Genomic DNA, 23,412 nt, shown 5'->3' on the forward strand with positions numbered 1-23,412 from the left:
GGAAGGTTCTGGACTACAATTACCTTGGGTCCGTGGGGCCCCATCGTAGCTAACCTTTGACTCCTAGGAAGTGGTTCCTGGCCACCAGGCCACGCTCATCTTTGACTCCCCTGGTCTGTCCTCTTGCCCCGCCTCTCTCCACAGGCCTGGGCTCTGAGGCCAGCATCACATCTCGACTGCCATTGCTCATACTGACACCACCCACACTGCTGTTCTTGTTATTATCCAAGGGCAGGTTTTTCCGAGCCTTGAGGAACTTTCCTTCATTGTAGTGTGCCTTGCGGCGCTTTTCGAAATCACTGGATTCTGTGGGCCAGTGTCAGAGCTTGGCTTTCTTGCCAGGCTCTCGCTGAAGGCTCACGCCACCCCCTTTCCACTCAATCCCCACCCCACATCTCACGTGTCTTGGAAAAGTTGTCTGAAGACCCTGAGCTTCTGTTATCACTGTACAGGAAGACCTTGGGGCAGAAATTGTCCATTGTTGCAAACCTGAAGGAGAGGGAGACCAGTTGGGGGCACGGAAGGGAGAGAACAATGGGAGCAGGTGGTAGATGGGGCCAAGCTGGCTGACTCCCCCACTTTGGCCTGGGTGAGTCCTGATCTGAATTGTAATACCTCCCATTTGGGGGGGCCCCAAAGCAGAGCTGGCTCAGACCTGAGGTCAGGGGTAGAGGAAGAGGCCCCACTTCCCTACTGGTTTCTGGCAGCACTCTCACCTCTCTGCTAGCTCCTCAGGAGTCATTGTGTGAGAGGTCCCCGAGAGCAGGTCTTCATCGATGTCCTGCAGCCTGCACAGGTGGGAGGAAGCAGTGCCTCAGAAGGGGATAGCAGGCAGTACCCCACTCCTTTGAGTAGGGAAGACAGTCTGGGCTGAAAGGCTAGGGCTGAGGGCTCAGCACCTGTGATAGGGAGTGCGGGGCTCATCCACCCTCATAAATCCATAGTCCTTGTCAGAAGGGTGGTAGGTAGCCAGAATATTCATTTCATCCCAGCGCTGAGACTTTTTCCTTCGGGTGAGGGAAGGACACAAAAAAGGGGGAGGAAAACTTCTAGTGCCCTCCTCCTCACAGCCCTCTCTCATTCTTACAGTCATTCAAAAACTGTTTCTTGCACCCCCTTGTAGTTCCAGAGGTGTAGGAGGCTGGGGATGGGGTCACACCTGATGACAATCACGTACGATGTAGTCAGGGTACATGCTGACTTCTTATCCGGTACCTGCTACTCTCTCAAAGGCTAGGAACCTCAGATTTCCCACCCAATTACCCTCACCTACTCTCACTTTTTGTTCTTGGCACTCCGTCTCTTCTCCCCTGACTCTGCCTCCTCTAGTCTCTGGAATCCCTTCCTCCCCGGCTCCTTACCTCTCCGCCCTGGGGGATTTGTGCATCACGGTGGAGCTGCTGTTTTTTAGTATGCTCCGGGGCCGGTCCTCACAGGGTTTGTCGGGGTGCATGCAAGTTGACCCGGAGTGCGGAACGTATCCCGAGTTGTACACCCCAGGTCCCCCGGACCCCAGGTTGGACGTCCCGGATACACTGTTTTCAGGGAAGGGGGGATTAAGCCCGCCAGGGTGTGTACCGGACCCGGGATGCCGGTTGAGGTCGGAACCGAGGACTGCTGTCCCTCCTGAGGGCTGGCTAGAACCAGGACTGCCAATTACGGTTCCCCCGGAGTGTATGGGGGGCCCAGAGCCGTGAAACATGGTTACTCCGGAGGGCAGCCCGGCGCCTGCCTCGACTCCTCCGATGCCTCGGGGAACTCCCCTGGTTGGCCCTCCAGGAGATTCTCCGTCGAGGCCGCTAGCAGCCCCCAAAGATTCCTGCTTCTCCATGGCTCCACTAGGGGGCCACTCTCAGCTACCCCGCCCCGGCTCCCTACACCACATAGCCCCGCCCCCACCGCGGTGGGCGGGGGACGCTTGGGCGGGGCCTCGGTCCCCTCCCCCACTGCTCCCTGGAGCCTCGGGAGGCGGATTCAAAACTGTATGGGGACCTCGGGCTGGGAGCCTCTCCGCTTGCCCCTCCTCTTCTGTCCCACCCTAAGACTTTTCTTTGTCTCTGGGATTTGTTCCCGCCTTTCTCCCCCTATCACTGCCCTCATCCAATCGCAGTCAAGGGTCCTGGCCTTGGGGCGTGAAGCCTAATTGTGGCGTCACAGTCCTCCAACCTTAGCGTGAGCGTCGAGGGAGTTAGTTGTGCTGGGGGGTTGTTGACAGCTCTGGGGTAATCTTTGGGGAATGTCAGCGCCGTTGCTTGAAACTTCCTGCCGGGGTTCCTTTGGATTCTTTATTCGTGACTTTGAAACCTAAGTCTGGTCGGACTGGAGTTCAAGGCAGGCTTGACTAGAAACATCCGCGAGCTTTCTTTCCCCCAAAAGCCAGGCCGCTCTGCCTCTGCGGAGAGTTGTGATACAAAGTGGAGGGACTGCAATACTCTCGAAAGACATAACCGCTCTCAGTGGTAGGGAGGGCAGATATTTTCATTTACAAAGCTACCAGTTCCCTGCTTTGGGAGCTCAGACCTCGCTCACACCTCTTCGAAGCGCGCGGAGCGAAGGAAAGATCCCCTTTGCCGTAAAGCGAATACTTCAAGGTGTTGCCTGCCTCGACGAAGGCGGGGTCGTCGGTGCAGCTGTCGCAAAGCTGAAAGTGTTTGGGCACCAACTCCCTCCCGCCGCGTCGTAAAGATGCCTGCGGCAGTCGTTTCTTCCACTGTCGCAAAAGCTCCCGGCCCGTCTTTACCCCTCTGGAGCCACTCCGTCACCTCGCCCGTGTCGTAAAGCAAATCTGCCCGACCCTGTCGTCCTTTCTCTTCCCACCGTGGTAATCCTTAGTTCCCTAACCCGGGATGCTTTATTGTTGCCCGGCACTGCCGTAAAGCATATCTGGCCCCAACACCCCCCACCCCCCCGTCCTATTCCCTCAGGGCGTCCGTGCACCGCGGTTGCCACGGTGCCGCCAAGCGCGGCTGTCGCGCGGCCCCGGTGTCAGCGGCGATGGCGGCGGGGCCGGGTGGGAGTGGGGGCTCTGGGGGAGGCCCCGGGCCGGGGCCGGGTGGTGGTGGGGGCCCCCCCGGCGGGAGCGGCCCAGGACCGGGGTCCGGCGGGGGTCCGGGCAGCGGCGGGGAGCTGCACCCGCGTACCGGGCGCTTGGTGAGCCTATCGGCCTGTGGGCGTACAGCGCGGCGGCAGCAGCCAGGCCAGGAGTTTAATCACGGGCTGGTGTTGAGCCGGGAACCATTGCGCGACGGACGCATCTTCACCGTCCGCATCGACCGCAAGGTGCGGAGCTGGGGCCGCGGAAGCGAGATGTGGAGGGTGGTGGGAGGGGACTAGAAGGAGATGGGGGAGGCCAGGGTAGTCCACATCGCCGGGTACCGAGAGGGAACCGCCAGACAGGACACCAGATGATGGGCGGGAAGGGACCATGAAACGGAAACATTCAGTCTCAAGGAGAAGGAGACAAGGAGAGCTTGAGTTTTCTTAAGACCCAGGAGCAGGGAAGAGACATGGGGACCCACCCACTATAGTGACTAGGGAATAGATCTGGAACAATTTTGGGGAGATGGAGGATGGAGAGATGTCAGAAGTGTGGTGGGAGGAGAAGAGAGAGAACCAAGAAAAGAATAACCATTGAAGGCCAAACTCACCGGTTTGGCCAGAAAGATGGATGAAGAGAGATACTCAAGGAGCAAGAGGTGTGTGTGCCTGTGCATAATGTGGTGAAGAGGCTGGGTGCACAGAGACAGAATTTGGGAGAAGAGTGAGTTTGAGTGCAGCCAGAGCCTAGGAGAGAGTTAGGCCATATACAGGGAGGGAGAGAGCCATATACAAGAGCAAGGACTATGGACATGGAGAATTGTGAATTTGGTTGGTTGAGGGGCCACAGAGACCAGGGAAGTTAGAGGCGGCAGGGGGCTGGGGCCAGGGAATTTAGCCAGCATGGTGGGGAAAAGCGTGGTGTTGTAGACAGTGAGCACCCATAGTACAAAGCAGAGTTGCTAAAGGAGAGCGGGCCCAACCATCCCCTGAGACCAGAGTCCAGCAAGTACCTTGTGGGACTGGATCTCTGGATGGTGATGCCTCGTGTCTCAAGAGAGCAAAGCCAGTTAGCTGTCTGAGAGGTGGGAAGAGGGGGACACAGTGGCCTGTGAAATGTGGTTTCCTAGTGGTGGGAGACCCATTCGTGGCCCATCCTGAGTCCCTGTCCACCACCCCATCACAGGTCAACTCCTGGAGTGGCTCCATTGAGATTGGGGTGACGGCACTGGACCCCAGTGTGCTGGACTTCCCAAGCAGCGCCACGGGGCTGAAGGGGGGCTCGTGGGTAGTGTCAGGCTGCTCGGTGCTGAGGGATGGACGTTCTGTGCTGGAGGAGTATGGGCAGGACTTGGACCAGCTTGGCGAGGGGGACCGTGTGGGCGTGGAGCGCACGGCTGCCGGGGAGCTGCGGCTCTGGGTGAATGGGCGGGATTGCGGCGTGGCCGCCACCGGCCTGCCAGCTCGTGTCTGGGCCGTCGTGGACCTTTACGGCAAGTGCACCCAGATCACCGTGTTACCCCCTGAGCCGGGCTTCAGCCCCCCCACTCCCATCCCCACACCTCCCCTTGAGCCCTCTGCCCCCGCTGAAGATTCTACCTTGGCTGAACAGGGGACCTCTGGGGATGAAGGTGAGAGCACAGCCGGGGCAGCGGTGGAGGGGTGGGGGAGAGGGAATGGCTGAAGGAATGGGGGAAATGTAGTGACAAGTGGGGTATGGGCAGGGCCACTCAGACCCCCGAGTCTGTTGAAGGGGAGAGCAGGGGCTAGAGGAGGGGTGTCCTGGCTGTGGGCCCTGCAGCAGGGGCTGAACCCTTATTCCCCTCCTATCCCACCTGGCCCCCAGCCTTCATGGTGTCCCCCGCGCAGGCCCGGCCGGAGACGTTTCCTAACAGCCTTGAGTCGCATAATGGTGAGGGCTCCGGGGAGGCCCCGGGAAGGGGAGTGGGAAGTGAGGTGGACAGGGAGGGACCTCAGGAGAGGGGTAGCGGGAGCGCGGCAAGGCTGAGGATGAGGAAACTCATTTCTGCTTCCTTCCTCCGCCCTGCTATCGCAGAATTTGCCAGCATGGAGCTCTCCGAGGTGGTGAGCAACGCCATCCTGTCTGCCTACAACGGGGGGCTTCTAAATGTGAACCTGAGCTCCCCACCGGCAGGGGAAGCGCCGGGGCCTAGCGGCACTGCCACCTCACCCATCCTCACTTCCAACGATGCCCTGCTTTTTCATGAGAAGTGCGGGACCCTCATCAAACTCAGCAACAGTAATAAGACGGCAGAGCGCCGCCGGCCCCTGGACGAGTTCAACAACGGGGTTGTCATGACCAACCGCCCGCTCCGGGACAATGAGATGTTCGAGGTGCGCGAGGCCCTGGGGTCTGGCTGGCACCTCACCCTCTGGGAGCTAGAGGTGGGGCTCGATGCCGGAAGGGGCCGGGGGTGGCCTGGGGAAGAACCAAGGGCGCAGAGTTCTTTCTCTGCATTTACCTTCCCCGCCTCTCCCTTCCACTGTCACTACACCCAAGATCCGCATCGACAAGCTCGTAGATAAGTGGTCAGGCTCCATTGAGATCGGTGTCACCACCCACAACCCCAACAATTTGGAGTACCCAGCCACCATGACCAACCTGCAGTCAGGTACCAGCCCCCGGCAGGGTGGGCGTGGCCTGTGGTTGCTGAGGTGAGGGGAGCCCAGACCCTAACCAGGGGGTCCCCTTCCGCAGGCACCATCATGATGAGTGGCTGCGGGATCCTGACGAACGGCAAGGGCACCCGGCGGGAGTACTGTGAATTCAGTCTGGATGAGCTGCAGGTGAGGGAGGGCTCAAAGCGTGGGCCACTCCAGGGTCACGTGGGCACCGTGCTCTCTAACCTAGAGCGAGGCCCTTTATCTTTTGCTTGAAGGCTCCTTCTGGGAAGGCAGGGTTGCCCGACAGTTAGGCACCCAGACTTGGGAGTCAGATGGGTTCAGTTCCTTTCTCTGTTGGGCCGTTTGTGGTAGCGACCTGCGGCAAGAAACTTATCCTCTTTGGTAGTTGTTTCTTCTTAACGTCTAGAAGTGAACCTGTCAGTAGTCTTCGATAGATTGTCATGAGGGTTAATAAGTCGGTGTTGATAAAGGGGTTTAACACAGTGCCTGACTTGCCTTGAGCATTCGGAGTGGTCTGAGATGCATGGGAGCCTTTTGGAGCTGTTTCCCTGTTGCATGGTGTGGTGGGAAGGCTCGAAGACCCCTCTGTTCTCACAGTCCCCAGGACAAGTCTGGAGCCTGATTGTGAATGGATTCCAGGCTGTTATTTTTCTGCTTTGAATAGGAGGGCGACCACATTGGTCTCACGAGGAAGTCCAACTCGGCCCTACACTTCTTCATTAATGGCATTGATCAGGGTAAGGGGAAGCTCAGAGAGAGCAACGGGGCCAGGGCCTTTGCTGTGACGGGGTCTGTGTCTCGTTCTCTTGCCTGTTTCATACTCCATCTCCCTGTATTGACTCTTCTCCCCTCATCCCCCCATTCCCTGTGCCCTCCACCCCCGCAGGCGTGGCTACCCCCTTGACGCCCCCAGTGGTGTACGGTGTGGTGGACTTGTATGGGATGGCTGTGAAGGTGACCATCGTCCACAATAACAACCACAGTGACCGCCTACGCCGGAACAATGCCATCCTGCGGGCGCTGTCCCCCGAGGGTGCTCTCCGCCGGGCTGCTCCTGCGGCCCAGGCAGAACCCGAGCGCCTGCTCTTCCACCCCAACTGTGGGCAGAAGGCAGCCATCACCCACGAGGGACGCACTGCCCTGAGGCCCCAGTATGGCCCGCGGGGTGGGCAGAAGCCTGCGGAGGGGCTCTGATGGGACTGGGGGGGGGGGGGCGGGGGGAGGCAGCCGGAGTCTGGGGTGGGGCCTCCTGGACAGAGAAGGGGGGCCTCTTGGACTGTGAAGGGTGGCTGCTCGACTCGGGTAGTGGGTGTCGGGCAGGCATCGCTGGGCTGAGCTTTGGCCCGCTCAGTATGTGTGTCGGGATCTGAGTCCCCACCTGCTGTGCCCTCAGTGCCACCGACGACTTCAATCACGGCGTGGTGCTGAGCAGCAGAGCCCTGCGGGACGGAGAGGTGTTCCAGGTGCGCATCGACAAGATGGTGGACAAATGGGCCGGCTCCATTGAGATTGGTGTCACCACCCACAACCCTGCCTACCTCCAGCTGCCCTCCACCATGACCAACCTGCGCTCTGGTGAGCTCCCAAGAAGGGAAGGGCCAAGATAGGGTGCTGGGGGGAAGCCGTCCCTGAAGCCCCGAGGCTTGTTCTCTGGCCCCTCTTCCACCTGTGACATTTACGACGACGCATTCGGTGGCTGAGCAGTGCCGTGTGGACAGGGCCCGCGGCTGCCTTGGGAACTGCAGAGTTTTCTTGCCCGGCTCTGGGAAGAAAGCGACTGTCAGAGAAAAGGCAGGCTGGGCTAACGTCTTCGGGGAGTAGCGCGGCGGCCGCTCTGTAAAGCAGAGGAGCCCTGGCCGCCCCCTTACGGCCGCTGCCACCCCTTGTCCCCCTAGGGACCTGGATGATGACAGGGAATGGGGTGATGCACAACGGGACGACCATCTTGGACGAATATGGGCACAACCTGGACCGGCTCAAGGTGGGAGAGTGGGGGTGCCGCCCGGTGTGGGCAGCAGGGAGGTGGGCAAGGTGGGGCTGCTGCGGGACCGGCCCAGGCAGGAGCTCCGCCTGACTCCTCACTCCAGCCCCCCTTCTTCCAAGGCAGGGGACACGGTGGGCGTGGTGCGGCGGGAGGACGGGACTCTCCACTTCTTTGTCAATGGGATGACTCAGGGCCCCGCCGCCTGGAACGTGCCCCCGGGCGTCTATGCTGTCGTCGATCTCTATGGCCAGGCAGCCCAGGCCACCATTGTGGACGACGTGGGTGAGGGCCGGGCCGGGTAGGGGTTGGGGTGGCCTTGGGAGGCCTCGGAGACAACTGTAATCCTAGTGGGTGATGTCCACTCTTGCAGAGGTGCCCCAGGTCCCTGAGCCACTCCCTGAGGGGAACAACCAGGTGTCTCCAAGCTCCCCGTCGTCAGGGGCGGGGGGCTCCGACCTCCGCTTCCACCAGCTGCACGGCAGCAACGCAGTCATCACCAACGGTGGCCGCACTGCGCTCCGCCACAACTGCCGCAGCGAGTTCAACGACGCCATCGTCATCTCCAACCGGTCAGCGTCGGGGCTTTCATGCCCCCACTTTCCTACTACCCAGCGTCGGCCACCCAAGTAGGGCCTGTCTGATGGCCATTCTCCCTGGCAGGGCCCTGAGGGATGGAGAGCTGTTTGAAATTGTCATTCAGAAGATGGTAGACCGCTGGTCAGGCTCCATCGAGGCTGGTGAGGGGCACCTCTGTGTGTGTGTGTGTGTGTGTGTGTGTGTGTGTGTGTGTGTGTGTGAGTGCGCGCGCGCGCGCACTACAGTCAGGTGCTGGCTGCAGGAGGCTGGGGGCTCAGCTCAGACCCACCCCTGCCTCCTTCCAGGAGTGACCGCTATTCGGCCTGAGGACCTTGAATTCCCCAACACTATGACGGACATTGACTATGATACGTGGATGCTGAGGTTGGCCTGTCTGCTTTGGGAACCAGCTGGGTGGGGCTGGCTGGGGCTGGCTGGGATGAGGGACGCAGAGTTGGGGCATGTGGTGGCCATAGACAGTGACATACCTAGGGGTTCTGGCTGCCCAGTCCCTTCGATTCTGGGAAGCCCTTCCCACAGACCCTCAGGGTAGCTCCTGCTTTTCCCCGGGGGGATCCCCGGGATGAAGGCCACAAGATCGGGTCTCAGACCCCAGATCGAGATCCCGGTCTGAGGCACTGGAAGGTCCCGACAAGCAGAGACCGGGCAGAGGCCTGCGTGGGGAGAGGAAGCTGGGAGGCTGACCTCCTTCTGTCATCCCCGCAGCGGCACAGCCATCATGCAAGATGGTAACACCATGCGCAACAACTACGGGTGTGACCTTGACGCGCTAGGCACGGGTGCGCGCATCGGCATGATGCGCACCGCCAAGGGCGACCTGCACTACTTCATCAATGGCCAGGACCAAGGCGCTGCCTGCTCGGGCTTGCCTCCCGGTAAAGGTGACTACTCTGTGGCCTTCACCCCGCCACCTCAGCCCAGCCCACCCCCGGCTACCAGGCTCCTGACCCCTTCCTTTCCTACCCAGAGGTGTATGCAGTAGTGGACCTATATGGCCAGTGCGTCCAAGTGTCCATCACCAATGCCACCGGCCCCATGGACAACAGCCTGGCGACCAGCAACACCGCCACTGAGAAGTCATTCCCCCTGCACTCCCCAGGTTCAGCCGGCAACGGAGGGAGGGAGGGCTCTGCCTGCCTGCTGTGGGCCTGGGGGATGCAGTTTCCAGGTCCCGGAAGCTGTTCAAAGATAGGCTGGCTGCAGCAGCTGCAAACCCAGGGGAAGGGGGAGGGATCGACCCGTGGTGGGAAGCAGCCAAGAAGAGGGGAGGAGGTGACACCTGGTACACGGGGCCCGGACCCTTCCCCACCGCCAGCAGGCCGGGACACCATAGCGGGGCGTGGCAGGCTTGGGACTGGGTCTTGCCACGGTGAGAGAGGAGTCAGGGGTCTTGAGGGAGCGCTGGAGATGGGACCTTCGCGTCAACTTCCTGCTTCACCTGAAAGCTTTGCCTGTGTCCCGTCTGAAGCTTGCCGCCCCAGTCCTCCCCCATCCTCTGGTGCCATCTTTCCACAGCGGCTGGCGTGGCTCACCGATTCCACAGTACCTGCGGCAAGAACATCACCCTGGAGGAAGACGGCACGAGGGCGGTGCGTGCTGCCGGCTACGCCCACGGCCTCGTCTTCAGCACCAAGGAGCTCAAGACCGAGGAGGTCTTTGAGGTGGGCCGTGGCGATGTGACAGGGGAGGTGGCGGACCCTTCACGGCAGGGCCAGGCTGCTTCCCAGCCTCCTGCCCCACAGAGCCACTGAGAGTTCCCCTCTCTCACAGGTGAAAGTGGAGGAGCTGGATGAGAAGTGGGCTGGTTCCCTCCGGCTAGGGCTGACCACACTAGTGCCGGGGGAGGCGGGTCCTGGAGCGGGCAGTGGCCCGGGGTTGCCTCCCTCTCTGCCAGAGCTCCGGACTAAGACCACCTGGATGGTGTCCAGCTGTGAAGTGAGGCGCGACGGGCAGCTCCAGAGGATGAACTATGGCCGGAACCTCGAGAGGCTGGGGGTGAAGCAGCTGACTTCAGGGACCGGGGCGGGCCTGGGAGTCGGGGTGGCAGGGAGAGGCGGGCTGAGCACTTGTCCTTGCCTCACCTCGGCCCTAGGTGGGGAGCCGTGTGGGCATTCGCCGAGGGGCAGATGACACGATGCACGTCCTGGTAGATGGAGAGGATATGGGGCCTGCGGCCACCGGCATTGCCAAGGTAGACCCAAGACCAGCGTTGGGTCTGGGAGTGGGCTTGAGGTCCTCCACTGATCTCTGACTTCCGGGTCTGTGTGCCCCCAGAGCGTGTGGGCCGTGTTGGATCTGTATGGGCCAGTGCGGAGTGTTTCTATTGTCAGCTCCACCAGGCTGGACGAGCCAGAAGGCACCCAGCCTCCTTCCCCCAGCTCGGACACTGGCAGCGAGGGCGAGGAGGATAATGAGGGCGAGGAGCACGGCCTGGAAGTAAGAGGCAGCAGCAGGGCCCACTGGGCACAGGGATGGACTGTTGGCGGCCCCTTGGGTCGTCTTCAGGTTCTCTGATCCAGCCCTGGGTGGGCGGAGGCTTATGTGCAGGCTCTGTGTCAAGCCCAGTGGGGTGGCTCAGGCCTTGCGTCGGCCGCCCTGCAGCTCACTCTCTCCTCCACACCAGGGCCAGAATCAAGTGGCCGTTATGCCCACAGCCCTCGAGTTCCTGGAGAACCATGGGAAGAATATTCTCCTGTCCAACGGGAACCGTACGGCGACACGAGTGGCCAGCTACAACCAGGGCATCGTTGTCATCAGCCAGCCCCTGGTGCCCCAGCTGCTGGTCCAGGTGGGCCTCACCTCCTTGTCCCCAGATCCTCTTGCTCAGGGTGACCCAGGGCCAGCCCTCCTGCAGAGAGGCTTTTCCAGGTTGAGGACAGAGTGGAAGGCATGCCCTTTTGGTGAGCTTCCTGGGGTTTTGTTCATATCGTGTGGTGGCAGTTGTGGATGAGTTTGCAGGAAGTACCCACCTGGGGGCTGTGATGAGGGAAGCAGTGGGGAGGGGCTGCAGGATGCCAGGGAGACTCCTGATTCTGTACGTGAGAACAGGGTATGCTTTCCAGAGGAGGGGGTCTTATGCTGCAGAGTACAAGATGTCAGAGTTAGGCAGGTGAAGAAAGCCCGTGGGGACAAGAATCCTTTTAGAAGCAATAGCAAGACCAGGGCTGAAAGAGGGAAGGACACAGCTGAATTTGCAGTTTCCGGTCCGTCCAGGCATCAGAAGGGTGGCATCCCAGGCCACACTGCGGGGTGCCATCTTCTCTCCCTGGCTGGGGTGAGGAGCCTGGTCCTGCAGGGTGGGTGACCTCTTTGCAGGAGGCCATGATTGCGGAGTGGTTGCCTTCTCCCCAGGTACGGATAGACTTCTTGAACCGGCAGTGGACATCTTCCCTTGTCCTGGGAGTCATCACCTGCCCACCGGAGAGGCTCAACTTCCCTGCTTCTGCCTGTGCCCTCAAACGGGCAGCCTGGCTGCTGCGGGGCCGTGGGGTCTTCCACAACGGTCTCAAGGTGGGTAGGGAGCAGAGAGAAGGGGGAGGGGCTGGCCGAGAGGGAGAAGAGGGGCCCCTAGCCCTGGAGCTAGGACAGTAGGTATAAAGGCGTCCTGTAGCGGACGGGCAAGGGTGTGAGCGGCGTTACCTGGTCAGTCTTGGGCTCGTCGTCTCCTCCTACATCCCTGCCGTGGAGAATGTTGTGGGGGGTGGGGGTGGGGGTGGGGGAGGTGGAGTCTAGGTCACTAAAGCAGGGGCAGAGCCTGGGCAGTGGGCGAGTGTGGAGGCAAAGCCCAGGGACCGGCGACCCGAAGCTTAGTGAAGGGCAGGGGTGGCTGCTGCCGGTGGGAGTTTGATCTCTGGGAAGACAGTAGGTCTCTCCTCCCAGATCTGTGAGAAGTTTGGGCCAAATCTGGACACGTGTCCTGAAGGCACCATCCTGGGACTGCGGCTAGACAGCTCTGGGGGGCTGCATCTCCACATCAATGGGATGGACCAGGGAGTGGCCGTGCCAGATGTCCCGCAGCCCTGCCACGCGCTCGTGGACCTCTACGGGCAGTGTGAGCAGGTTAGTGGCAGCGGAGGCGGGGGGAGTGGTGCCTGGGCGGCTGGGCTGTCCGAGGACAGGGTAAGTCTGGAGCTTGAGGAGGGGATCAGCGGGCTCTGGGGGCTGGTCACACTCTGGCTGACCACCCCTCCCCCCTGCAGGTGACAATCGTGACCCCTGAACCAGGGGCTGCCAGTGGAAAGAGTGCTGGAACCCAAGGGGACATGGAGAAAGCTGACATGGTGGACGGTGAGGCAGCCGAAGGGGCCAGGATCCCACCTCACCCCCACCTCGTACTCCTGGCCCCGGCTCCCGTGACCTGTGCCCCCTCTGCTCCCTCAGGTATCAAGGAGAGCGTGTGCTGGGGTCCGCCGCCCACTGCTAGCCCCCTCAAGAGCTGTGAGTACCACGCCCTTTGCTCCCGTTTCCAGGAACTGCTGCTGCTTCCTGGTGAGTCCCCAGTCCCCCAGAACCTGCCTCATTCCCGGCCCAGCCCAGGGCCACGGCCAGAGCCCTGGAGGCCAGTAGGAAAGAGGCCACGTGGCTGAGACCCAGGGCGGGAGCCATGCCACAAAGTCTACCGCTCACTCTCCACAGAGGATTATTTCATGCCTCCACCAAAGCGCAGTCTGTGCTACTGTGAGTCTTGCCGGAAGCTTCGAGGGGATGAGGCCCACAGACGCCGTGGGGAGCCCCCGCGGGAATACGCTTTGCCCTTTGGCTGGTGCAGGTTCAACCTCAGGTACGTATAGGGCAGGGTCATGCTTCTCTCTCACTGTTCTTTGCCCCCTTGAGAAAGGCAGGTCCCGAGAGGGTGTATGGTAGAAAACAAAACTTCTTGTCTGGGGACTGACCTCGGGGAGCCAGTGACCTTTGTCCTATCTTTCCACCTCCTAGGGTGAATCCCCGCCTGGAGGCTGGGACACTGACCAAGAAGTGGCACATGGCGTATCATGGGAGCAACGTGGCAGCCGTCCGGAGGGTGCTGGACCGGGGGGAGCTGGGAGCAGGTACCGCGGCACCGGCAGAGGCCGGGCAGGCCTGGCCCGTGGGCCGTCGGGGGAGGGGGGCCACCCTGACCCGGCTCTCCTCACAGGCACTGCTTCCATCCTGAGCTGCCGGCCCTTGAAGGGAGAGCCTGGGCTGGGGTTTGAGGAGCCTGGCGAGAACTGCGCGCCTCCTCGGGAGCAGCAGCCCCCTCCAGTGCTGCTTTCCCCCTCCCTCCAATATGCTGGGGCTGAGGCCCTGGCATCCAAAGTGCAGTGAGTACACAGGAAGGGGGGCCTGGGGCCACATGGGTCTCCATGATTCCCTCTCCTCTCCCACCTTGTCTCCCTAGTTCCTCAGTCTCTACCCAGCCCTTTCTTCACACAGTCTTTGCACAAGTACCACTTATTTTGTCCTATCACAGAGAACAAAGAAGGGAACCCTGGGCATGTGGAAGTTACGCTCTCTCTTGCTCTAGAATGTTTATGCATAATAAGTATTTAGTATTTTTAAAGGTGACAAGTAAGTACTATGGAAACAAAAAGAGTGAGTGAAGTGGGTCAGAAGTTTGGTTGGAGCGGGCGTATGGTATAGGGTGGTCCAGGTAGACATCATTAAGAAGGTGAGATCTGGGCTTCCCTGGTGGCGCAGTGGTTGAGAGTCCGCCTGCCGATGCAGGGGACACGGGTTTGTGCCCCGGTCCGGGAGGATCCCACATGCCGCGGAGCGGCTGGGCCCGTGAGCCACGGCTGCTGGGCCTGCGCATCTGGAGCCTGTGCTCCGCAACGGGAGAGGCCACAACGGTGAGAAGCCCGCGTACCGCAAAAAAAAAAAAAAAAGATCTGAGCAAAGACTTGGAGAAGGCAGGAGGGAGTTAGGCAAGCAGGCATTGGGAGGAAGGCCATTTCAAGTAGAGAGAATGGCTAGAGCCAGGTCCCTGTAAGGAGAGAGTGATTCTTGAGAACATCAAGGCCAGCTGCTGTCGTGGTGGCAGCTGGAAAGGGCGAGAGGTCCTGGGCCCAAAGGTCTCACTGCCCTATTTATGCTTCTTCCCTGACAGATTCCGGGACCCCAAATCCCAGCAGACACACCAGGCCCAGGTGGCGTTCCAGGTGTGTGTGCGCCCTGGCTCCTACACCCCCGGACCCCCTTCCGCTGCCCTCAGAGAACCTCCCGACCCTCACTTCAGCCCAGCTGAACTTGAGTGGGTAACCAAGGAGAAGGGGGCCACGCTCCTCTATGCCCTGCTGGTACGGGTGGAGTGAGGGGTGAGGCCGCACCACTGCAAGCACAGTTGGGCCTCGGCCCGTGGACTCTGAATGACGACTGCCACCACCTCACTCCAGCGACCCACGGCATGCTCAGTGCTCAGCCTGGCAGATGCACAGGAGCATGCGGGCAGACTCTCAGACTAGCTGGGAAGCGGAGCTGTCTCCGTGCCCAGGGCCCGGACAGTCCCGCCCTCCGAGGTGAAGGCGCAGCGGGGAGCCCGGCCGCAGGCCCAGGGGAACCCTCTCCATGCACTGATCTGGGGAGCACGACTCCCCGCGACTCCTCCCCCATACACTTAATTTATTTCCGTTTCTGTTCTGGTTACTGTGAATCCCAGAGGAGTCTCCCGGTGCCCCACATGAAGCTGCTTTTCCGGCCCAGGCGGGAGTGGGGCAGGCGGCGCCGGGGGTCCGGCCTCTGTACAGTTGTTACTGACTCTGATTTCTAAGGAGCCAATAAACGCCGTCTCAGAGCAGCCGACTCGGCCTCTCTCGCGCGCGCCTCTCGCCTCCCGGAGGAGCCCCGGCCCCGCCACGTCAGGGACTCCGCCCCGCGGGGCTGGCCCGGTAGGGGCGTTTCGCGGTGCGCGACCGGGTCGCAGCGGAGGCGTTTGGACACCGCAGGCACCCGTCGCGGGCGCTACCGCCTGCCCCGCCCCGCCGCCCCGCCCAGCCCAACCCGCGAGCCCTCGGCCGCCCCGACTCCGGAAGGATTCGGCCGAGAGGCCGGATGTGACGCCGCGGCCCAGGCGCTCGGGAGGCCGCGGAGAAAGCGACGAGAAGGCGGGTAGGGAGGGGCAGGCGCCCGGGTGGCGGGCAGGGGGCGGGAGCGCCGAGACGCCTTCCCGTGCACGCGGAGGAGCCAAGTTGAGGGCCGGGCTGGGCGGTGGGCACGTGACCGGGGCGGCGGGTGGGCGGCTTCCGCCAGGCCCGCTCCCCCTGAGCGCCCGCCTCTCCGTAGGCCCGGCCCGAAGTCTGGCAGCCAGCGACAGAGCCGGGCGCCCACGGCCCGAGCGCCCCCCGGCAGCACCATGCCTGCGCTCCTGGAGCGCCCCAAGCTTTCCAACGCCATGGCCAGGGCGTTGCACCGGCACATCATGATGGAGCGGGAGCGCAAGCGGCAGGGTGAGACGGGGCCAAAGCAGGAGGATGCACGGCCCGGGGAGCACCGCTGTCCCAGGGCTGATCCCCCCCCCCCTCCCCGCCCACGCACACGGGCAGACCAGTGCTCGGCGGCCGAAGCTAGTGGGACGGACAGCCCCGTTATGGTGGGGATTATAGGCCACACCTAAACTCCAGCGCCCTGGAGCTGGGAAGGACCTTGGAGAGCACCTAATAAACCTTCCCGTCCCAGCCTCCTCGCAGTGATGGGGAAGCCTGTCCCCTCCCAGTGCTCTTGGTACTGGAGCAAGTACCAAGAGCACTGGGATAACCAATTTTTGCCGGTCTTCACTCTCTGACATTCTAATAGTTTAACCATCGTGCCACTTTCTCGTTCTGCCTCTTACTCCAGAGGAGGAAGAGGTGGACAAGATGATGGAACAGAAGATGAAGGAAGAGCAGGAGAGAAGGAAGAAAAAGGAGATGGAAGAGAGAATGTCACTAGAGGAAACCAAGGAACAAGTAAGCAGTCTCTTCATCTCTCCTGGCTCTTTCTTCTCTTGGCTCTCCTGCCTTCACCTTCTCTACCCTCCTCAGATCCTGAAGTTGCAGGAGAAGCTTTTAGCCCTACAGGAAGAGAAACATCAGCTTTTCCTGCAGCTCAAGAAAGTTTTACATGAGGAAGAAAAACGGAGGCGAAAAGAGCAGAGGTGAGATTGGAGAGCTAAAAATAAAATTGGACCCAAAGTGTAACTGGGATCAGGTAACAAAACATCAGTGTTTAATGGCAAACGGGACGGGGAGGGGGGTGGGGAACGAGATGGGACGGACTTGTCTTTGATTTGCCTTCCTTTCCCTCCAGTGACCTGACCACTCTGACATCAGCGGCATACCAGCAAGGCCTGACCGTTCACACTGGAACTCACCTCCTCAGCATGCAGGGTGAGGATTAAAGAAACTGCTTGTCAGAAACTGCTTGTCCGAATGCACCTTCTGGTAGGTTGCTGCCTCATTTCAGCATCATGAAGCCCCTCTCCCTCTCTAGGGAGCCCTGGAGGACACAATCGCCCAGGCACCCTCATGGCAGCAGACAGAGCCAAACAGATGTTTGGACCCCAGGTGCTTACGGTAAGAACAGTAGAAATGGGTGTCTAGGCTGAATTTTTTTCCCTACTACTACCACCCAGATCCCAGCATGCTTACCAACCAGCACTCAAGTCCTGATACCGTACTGTGTAGAGGAAATGGAGTACAGTCACTTGAGTTTTTGCTTCATGGAGTTTACAGGCAGTGAGTTCTCATCTCTCCTCCTTAGACCCGGCACTACGTGGGCTCAGCAGCTGCCTTCGCAGGGACCCCAGAGCATGGGCAATTCCAAGGCAGCCCGGGCGGCGCCTATGGGACTGCTCAGCCTCCACCTCACTATGGACCCACACAGCCTGCCTACAGTCCCAGTCAGCAGCTCAGAGGTCAGCGGTGGGGAAAGAGAAAGAGAGCTTTCCTCAAGAACCCAGAGGGAGGCATGTGGAACAGGCTATGAGGAGGTTCTCATGACTGTCTCTCATCTCCTCAGCACCTTCCGCATTTCCTGCAGTACAGTACCTGTCTCAGCCGCAGCCTCAGCCCTATGCCGTGCACAGCCACTTTCAGCCCACCCAGACAGGTGACGGACACCCCACGCAGGGGCCCAGTTCCACGGGTCCTCCCTTCCTCCTGTCCCCATTCTCTACTCGCTTCACACCCTTCCTCCCCACCTAGGGTTCCTCCAGCCTGGTGGTGCCCTGTCCTTGCAAAAACAAATGGAACACGCTAACCAACAGACGGGCTTCTCTGACTCAGTGAGTAGAGCCTTGCGACGTCCGGGAAGGGCTACCTATGCTAAGGGGAGCCACAGGCTGCCTCAGCTAATTTTGTTCTCTGCAGTCCTCCCTGCGCCCCATGCATCCCCAAGCTCTGCATCCAGCCCCTGGACTCCTGGCCTCACCTCAGCTCCCTGTGCAGATGCAACCAGCAGGAAAGGTAAGGGTGGTAATCCAGCCTGTGAGAATCCCTACACGACAGGGAAACAGGACTGGGTAGGATAGGTGGTCCCCACCCCCATATTCCCTTCCTCCCTTGGGATGGCTCTCAGTTGGGCGTCGAGTCGAAGGGAGGGCATGCACACTGACAAAGCCCTCCTTTCATCACCATTGCCAGTCGGGCTTTGCAACCACCAGCCAGCCTGGCCCTCGGCTCCCCTTCATCCAGCACAGCCAGAACCCGCGATTCTACCACAAGTGACCATCAGATTTGATCTTCAACCTTGCCCCCAGCCCCTGCCTTGGGGGAGGATCCCCGGTGTGTCCCAGTCCAGGCCAATAAAATCTACCTGCCACTGACCCTGGCTGCGACTGTCTTGTGTTGCCTCCCACTGAGCTGCTTGGAGGGTGAAGGGTGGCTGGCAGGTCCATACGAAAAAACACAGGGGGACAGCAGGTTGGTTGTAATGAGCTCAGTGGCAGAGTTCAACCTATAATCTTATTTGATTTCCAAACCGACGTTCTAGTCAGCAAATACCGATTTAATTCGAAGCAGTAGTTGAGTTGGGGGCTTCATATTAAACTTGTAGTTTTATTCAGGTTTGATTTTTAACAAATGAGTCGGGGAGAGAGCCCGCAGGAAGGGGTGAAGCCCATGGGGGCAGGGCCCTCCCAGATGCCTGAGGAGGGGGCAGGTCCCCTCCCCTCTCCTCCTCTTCCCTTCCCATCTAAAGGGATTTGGGGAGAGACATAGGCAGGGGAGGGGGCTGGTCCCCAGTCTGTGGGGGTGGTGCTTGGGAAAAAGGGCTATTGGGGAATAAGGGACCAGACCAGGGATGAGTGGGGGAAGGGCACAAGGAACATTTGCCAGAATCCACAGCTTTCTGATTCCAGATTGAATTAAAAAAAAAAAAAAAAAAAAAAAAAAAACCACCAAAAAAAAAAAAAAAAAAAAAAAAAAAACCAACAACAAACCTAAACCACAAGCAGCACCCACCCGGTCTCCCCCACCAGGGCTGTAGTGCGAGGGGAGAAGAGGAGGGCAGCTTCACCAAGGCCATGGTTCACTCACTCCTGGCCAAGGGAGCAGGGTGAAGGGCAGGGGCTCCCCGACAGATTGAGGGTGTAGGGGAAACCAAAATAAAATGTCAAATAAATTGTGTAGGAGGAGTCCAGCCAAGGGCCGGGCCAGGGCTGGGCCAGGCTGGGGGAGGGGGCCTCTGCAGGCTGGAGGATCACTGCTGCCACCACAGCCACCCTGCGTAGAAAAGAGAAACCAGGTGAGACAGGATAAAACCTTCAAAGGGAAAAAGGGTGAGGGGAACAGCACCACAGTCAAATTAAAACCAAAGCAGCTCTTCCATGGAGATAACAAAGGGCATGAAGGGGGCTGGGGGGCGGGGTGTCACCACACTCACCTGGGAGCCAGTTATTTTGCCATGGCCTTGATTGCAACAGCTGCCTCCTCTGTCATGGCAGACAGCACCGTGATCTGGGGGAGCATGGGGGATAGTCAAGTCTGAGCTCAGAGAAAGAAGCACAAAGAACAAGGCTGGGCATAAAAGAAAGAGGGGGGCACCATACCAGTATCTCTTCTCCACAGTCGTACTTCTGCTCAATCTCCTTGCCAAGATCTCCCTCAGGCAGACGGAGGTCCTCTCGCACCTCCCCGCTGTCTTGGAGCAGTGATAGATACCCATCCTGGATGCCAATCAGCTGGGGGCAGACAGGGAAGGAAGCTGAAGGTAGGCCCAAGTAGCCTGAGGATAAACGGTCTGATGGGCAAACTAGGGTGGGAAACTGCTAACACCAAATACCCTCTCCTCCTGCCAATCTCCCTTCTCTCAGCACAAGGTCTTCTGGCCAGTCTCTATTTTCCTCCCACAAACCACTAACCCATCTACATCCAGACCATCTACATACCTGGAAATCGTTCCTTTTGATGTTGGGGACATCCATATTATGAGTTGACGGGCAGATATCTTCATATTTCTTCCCAGTAAAGATGTCAATACCAACCAGATGGACCTGTATGCATGCATCACATCAAAGAGAAACCCAACCAAACTCTAGGATGGAGGAGATAAAGGCTCAAGTTATCCCTGGCTAGTGAGGGAAGTCAGACTAGGTTGTCAGGACAAAGATTAGAAGAGCTGGAATTGAACCAATCAACTCAAGAAAGAAACACTAAAGCCTCTAAAAAGAGCCTGGGGCCAAAAGACCACCACTGAGACTGGAGTTGACAGCACAAGGGAAGGTTGTAGGACAGGCTTGTAACAGCCAGTTACCTCGAGCTATCACAACGAGAGACCAAGATCCTACGGGAGCAGGAGGAGTCTAGGTAAAAGTTTGGAAGAAGTTTTTTGGACATCAGCATAAAAGGCTGAGAACTTGGAAAATAAGGAAGGTAGAAGGAAAAGAGCTGAGAAAACAGGAAAGAGTTAGAAAGAAGAGAGCCAAAAAGAAAAAAAGGACTTGGGGGGAGAACAGAAAGAACGATGCATTTAGGAAATAAGGAAACCAGAAAGAACGGAGAATGATCTAGACATCTGGGGGTAACTCAGGATGTGCCAAGTCAACAGAAGACAGAAAAACTGATTTAGGAACAAAACCACAAGAAATCCAACAAGGGTGAATCAGGTTGAACTTTTGAGAAAAAAGGAAAAAGTAAAGTTACAAGGAGGGATATAAGAAAAATGTTAGGACCTAAGGAAGCAAAGAGGCTCCAGGAGAGGGGGCAGGTAGAGACACTCTGATGCTGCATCAGAGATCCAAGGGGAGAGCTGGCACTGGAGAGTGGGGCAGCAATTTGGAAAATCAGAGGTGTACACTGGAGCCCCTCCGAGGGATGTTAGGATTGGAGAAATCCTGGGCAAAGTGATGGAAACAAAGAGAACCTACAAAGACTCAAATAGACAGACAAATAGAAAAAGTGACGGAGCAGCTGAAGCGCCAGAGCATAAAGGACCACGAAGAGAAGTTGGATACACACAAAGATGGAGAAAGGGGGGAATCCAAGGATGACAGGGCACAGAAGGGTAACCAAGGAGAAAGCTGAAGGCTGGTGTAATAGTTGAAAAAGGTGTCCAGGGCTGAGTGCTGAACACAAGGAACTGGATGGTAATAAAAGAGCTAAAGAAGATAGGGAGCTAGCATTGATGACAGCTGGTGGGGAAGACAAGATATGGAAATGAAATTCTAACCTTGGCATGGCCGTGCTTGCCAGTCTTGGAGGTTGACATCTCCACAATCTTACATGGCCGGCCTTTGAGCACCACAAAGCCATTCTTACGTAATGCTGAGCACTGCATCGGGAAGGTGGCTGAGGCCCCTGCATCTCCTGTCTCGAAGTCCAAATCATCTGCCATTTTAAGAGGCTTTGATTCCAACTAGAATCAAGAAGAGAACTAGGGTCAGTAAGGATAGAATTAAAAGGGTCCCTAATTTATCCCACTCTACTCTAGAAACACTGCTTCATTTTTTCCCCAGCACTTTATTCCATTACCCATGTAAAATAAAGTTGCTAGATTAAATACTGATTGGAATCAAAAATACTATGTGTGTGGCGGTGGGAGATAAGCAGGATTCCCCACCCCAAATGAAAGCTAAAGGGGTGGCCCAGGATAGAAAAAGCTCCAGGAAGTCAGGATGTCAAATCTCTGAGATGGGCAAAGGCCTAATTCCTGGTAGGGGGAGGACTCAGGTGTTGCTTGCCACTGAAAACCAACCACCCCTCTTCCCCACACATAACCAGGGCTATAATTAGGTGAGCAGCTATGAGCCAGCAAAAGGGCGGGGCTAATGTGGGGGGGAGGGGTGGAGACCGGAGGACAGGGAGCCCCACCCGTCTGTTACACCCCCCCACCCTATCCACACACGAGCCAGTCACTGGTACAGGAAACCACAAGGCCTCTTTGGGGGATTCCCGCCTCTCCAACATGCATTTGCAGACGCAGCCGAGGGGGAGAAAGTAAAGTTGTTTTCTAACTGATCTCCCTACCAAACACCTCTGCTTTCCCAAAGGGAACCCAGGAACCCAGCCTCTCCTCAAGGGCCCTCCCACTTTTCCCAGGATGCACCGGTCCTGTCGGCTTTTCAGGCCGGGCCTGTACAGTCAGTAGAAAGTGGGAGAGTGGGGAGTGGTGAACGACGATAAAATGAAAGCAAAACGCTGGTAGTAGTTAGTGAGTAGTGTAAATTATACTAGGCTAGCAGAGTTAAGGACCCCAAAACCAGGAACTCCCAAATCAGACACAACGAGAAAGACAGTGACAAGGTGAAGAGCACCTATCAAAGCGGGTAACTCATCTGCCCGGGACTTTAAGGCGCTGTCGGGACGACCGAGAAGAGTTGGGCTCCAGTCCAATCGCCCTCGGTTTCCCACTTTCTCTGGCGTCCCAGCACGGACAAATGCCACTTACACCTGGCTGACCGCCTCACTTCACAGGAGGATTGGGGGGAAAGCTCCAGGGGCCCATGAGGTGGGTGAGCGCCAACATATGCCCACAGCGGGCTCACCGAGGTGATCAAGATCCGGACCCCGGGCTTCTCCCACTCTTCAAAATTCCAAACTCCCTTAGGTGCCCGCGAGGACCACCTCTCTCCCCGCTGGGGGGTTGCCGGCTCCCGCCCACCATGTGGCCGCCCGGGGCTTCCGGTGGCCGGGACCTGGGGGGAGGGGTCCCCGCGCTGCCATGCGGCCCCCGTCCACGTTCGGCCATGCGGCCTCCGACCCCAAGGGCAGCCTCTCACAGGGGGCACTTCCGGTACTGCAGCCACCCCCTCCTCAAAGGCCGCGCCAGGCCGGAGCCACGCAGCCTCCCCTCCCCCCCGCCGGCCGCCAACCCCCCCCTCCACATGCCCTCTCACCGAATAGCCCCCTCCCCCACCTCACGTGGCCGCACGGCGCCCGGTTCTCAACGTCCCAGGTACCCTTACCCCGGCGGGCCGATCTTGCCCCCGGCCCTCGCCCCAGCTTGGCCGCCCGGCGGCCTTTCCCGCGTGGCGGCCTCGCGGCTCGCCGTCCCCCGCCCTGCGTCGCTCCAACGTCACCGGGCCAGCCCCAACCGTCACCCCGCGCGCCAACCGGGTCGCGCGACCGAGCCTCTCCGCACCTCGCGCCGCTCGCAGAACGAATCTCGTGCGGCGGCGGTGGCCGCCGCTCCCCTCTGCCCCCTCCCCGACCCTCGCGCAGTTCCATCTCTACTCCCAGGCCCAAGCCAAGGTTCCGCGCACGCGCGCCCTGCCCGCTCTCACCTCGCGCGAATGCACTGACTCGACCCCGTTCACTCGCGGCGAGCCCAACCGCTGCCTCAGAACCCGCTGCCGCCGCCGCCGCCGCCTCTACCGCCGCCGCCGCTGCTGCACACGGGTCTTAGTACGCAGGCGCCGACTCCCCACTGACCAACCAAGCAGCCCTGTGACAGCCGCGCAAGCGTGCTACCTATCTCCTCCGCCCTCCACCCCCGCACTGCGCAAGCGCACAGATTCTCCCGGCTCTCCACCCTCCCTCCCACCTACCCATCCAATGACGCGCATCCGTGACCCCGCCCCTCACAAATCCTGAGTTCGTCCCACCAGTAGGCAACGCGCAGGCGCATCCGGTTTTTTAATCCCTTCAACCTCCTCTTCCATCCCCGTGCTAGACCACTAGCCCTACCGGACGGTTCTTGCGCCTGCGCAGTAAGGAGCCCTGCACTCCACACCCTCTGAAGGAAACGCCTCGGCTTCAAGG

General features: G+C 59.3%; 4 protein-coding genes across 11 annotated transcripts; 2 read left to right on the forward strand and 2 right to left on the reverse strand.

The window, feature by feature from the left end:
- Nucleotides 1-27: 27 nt before the first annotated feature.
- LOC131746350 (protein phosphatase inhibitor 2-like) lies at nucleotides 28-2,612 on the reverse strand. The gene is made up of 5 exons (XM_067021125.1): nucleotides 2,167-2,612; nucleotides 900-1,007; nucleotides 717-788; nucleotides 401-489; nucleotides 28-306 (listed from the first exon to the last, which is right to left on the reverse strand). The coding sequence occupies exons 2-5, from the start codon at nucleotides 980-982 to the stop codon at nucleotides 50-52; spliced, it is 501 nt and encodes a 166-aa protein (XP_066877226.1). The 5' UTR covers nucleotides 983-1,007; nucleotides 2,167-2,612; the 3' UTR covers nucleotides 28-49.
- A 382-nt stretch (nucleotides 2,613-2,994) lies between these two features.
- NEURL4 (neuralized E3 ubiquitin protein ligase 4) lies at nucleotides 2,995-15,035 on the forward strand. Of its 3 annotated transcripts, none has more exons than XM_059047920.2 (29): nucleotides 2,995-3,279; nucleotides 4,223-4,667; nucleotides 4,883-4,948; nucleotides 5,093-5,391; nucleotides 5,558-5,669; nucleotides 5,756-5,844; nucleotides 6,347-6,419; nucleotides 6,569-6,833; nucleotides 7,076-7,257; nucleotides 7,578-7,663; nucleotides 7,786-7,948; nucleotides 8,037-8,235; nucleotides 8,327-8,403; nucleotides 8,548-8,626; nucleotides 8,969-9,144; nucleotides 9,231-9,362; nucleotides 9,779-9,924; nucleotides 10,034-10,258; nucleotides 10,356-10,454; nucleotides 10,538-10,699; nucleotides 10,887-11,051; nucleotides 11,615-11,773; nucleotides 12,143-12,322; nucleotides 12,463-12,550; nucleotides 12,644-12,751; nucleotides 12,899-13,043; nucleotides 13,199-13,311; nucleotides 13,398-13,563; nucleotides 14,349-15,035. In XM_059047920.2, the coding sequence occupies exons 1-29, from the start codon at nucleotides 2,995-2,997 to the stop codon at nucleotides 14,551-14,553; spliced, it is 4,689 nt and encodes a 1,562-aa protein (XP_058903903.1). In that variant the 3' UTR covers nucleotides 14,554-15,035. The 3 variants fall into 3 exon arrangements, with proteins under 3 accessions (XP_058903903.1, XP_058903904.1, XP_058903905.1); XM_059047921.2 differs by having other exon boundaries at nucleotides 8,969-9,138; XM_059047922.2 differs by lacking the exon at nucleotides 4,883-4,948 and having other exon boundaries at nucleotides 8,969-9,138.
- A 75-nt stretch (nucleotides 15,036-15,110) lies between these two features.
- GPS2 (G protein pathway suppressor 2) lies at nucleotides 15,111-18,038 on the forward strand. 4 transcript variants are annotated; one of them, XM_059047978.2, is made up of 11 exons: nucleotides 15,111-15,346; nucleotides 15,521-15,684; nucleotides 16,073-16,182; nucleotides 16,258-16,370; nucleotides 16,523-16,602; nucleotides 16,706-16,788; nucleotides 16,976-17,129; nucleotides 17,234-17,323; nucleotides 17,419-17,498; nucleotides 17,584-17,679; nucleotides 17,857-18,038. In XM_059047978.2, the coding sequence occupies exons 2-11, from the start codon at nucleotides 15,591-15,593 to the stop codon at nucleotides 17,938-17,940; spliced, it is 984 nt and encodes a 327-aa protein (XP_058903961.1). In that variant the 5' UTR covers nucleotides 15,111-15,346; nucleotides 15,521-15,590; the 3' UTR covers nucleotides 17,941-18,038. The 4 variants fall into 4 exon arrangements, with proteins under 4 accessions (XP_058903961.1, XP_058903960.1, XP_066878050.1 ...); XM_067021949.1 differs by having other exon boundaries at nucleotides 15,346-15,425; XM_059047977.2 differs by having other exon boundaries at nucleotides 15,250-15,346; nucleotides 16,073-16,370.
- Nucleotides 18,039-18,250: 212 nt separating this feature from the next.
- EIF5A (eukaryotic translation initiation factor 5A) lies at nucleotides 18,251-23,142 on the reverse strand. Of its 3 annotated transcripts, none has more exons than XM_059047960.2 (6): nucleotides 22,935-23,142; nucleotides 20,882-21,067; nucleotides 19,602-19,706; nucleotides 19,263-19,394; nucleotides 19,097-19,170; nucleotides 18,251-18,936 (listed from the first exon to the last, which is right to left on the reverse strand). In XM_059047960.2, the coding sequence occupies exons 2-5, from the start codon at nucleotides 21,044-21,046 to the stop codon at nucleotides 19,108-19,110; spliced, it is 465 nt and encodes a 154-aa protein (XP_058903943.1). In that variant the 5' UTR covers nucleotides 21,047-21,067; nucleotides 22,935-23,142; the 3' UTR covers nucleotides 18,251-18,936; nucleotides 19,097-19,107. The 3 variants fall into 3 exon arrangements, with proteins under 3 accessions (XP_058903943.1, XP_058903945.1, XP_058903944.1); XM_059047962.2 differs by lacking the exon at nucleotides 22,935-23,142 and adding an exon at nucleotides 22,617-22,685; XM_059047961.2 differs by lacking the exon at nucleotides 22,935-23,142 and adding an exon at nucleotides 22,568-22,590.
- Between the last annotated feature and the right edge of the window lie 270 nt (nucleotides 23,143-23,412).

This window comes from Kogia breviceps, chromosome 19 (genome assembly GCF_026419965.1).
Source record: "Kogia breviceps isolate mKogBre1 chromosome 19, mKogBre1 haplotype 1, whole genome shotgun sequence".
Taxonomy (NCBI): domain Eukaryota; kingdom Metazoa; phylum Chordata; class Mammalia; order Artiodactyla; family Physeteridae; genus Kogia; species Kogia breviceps.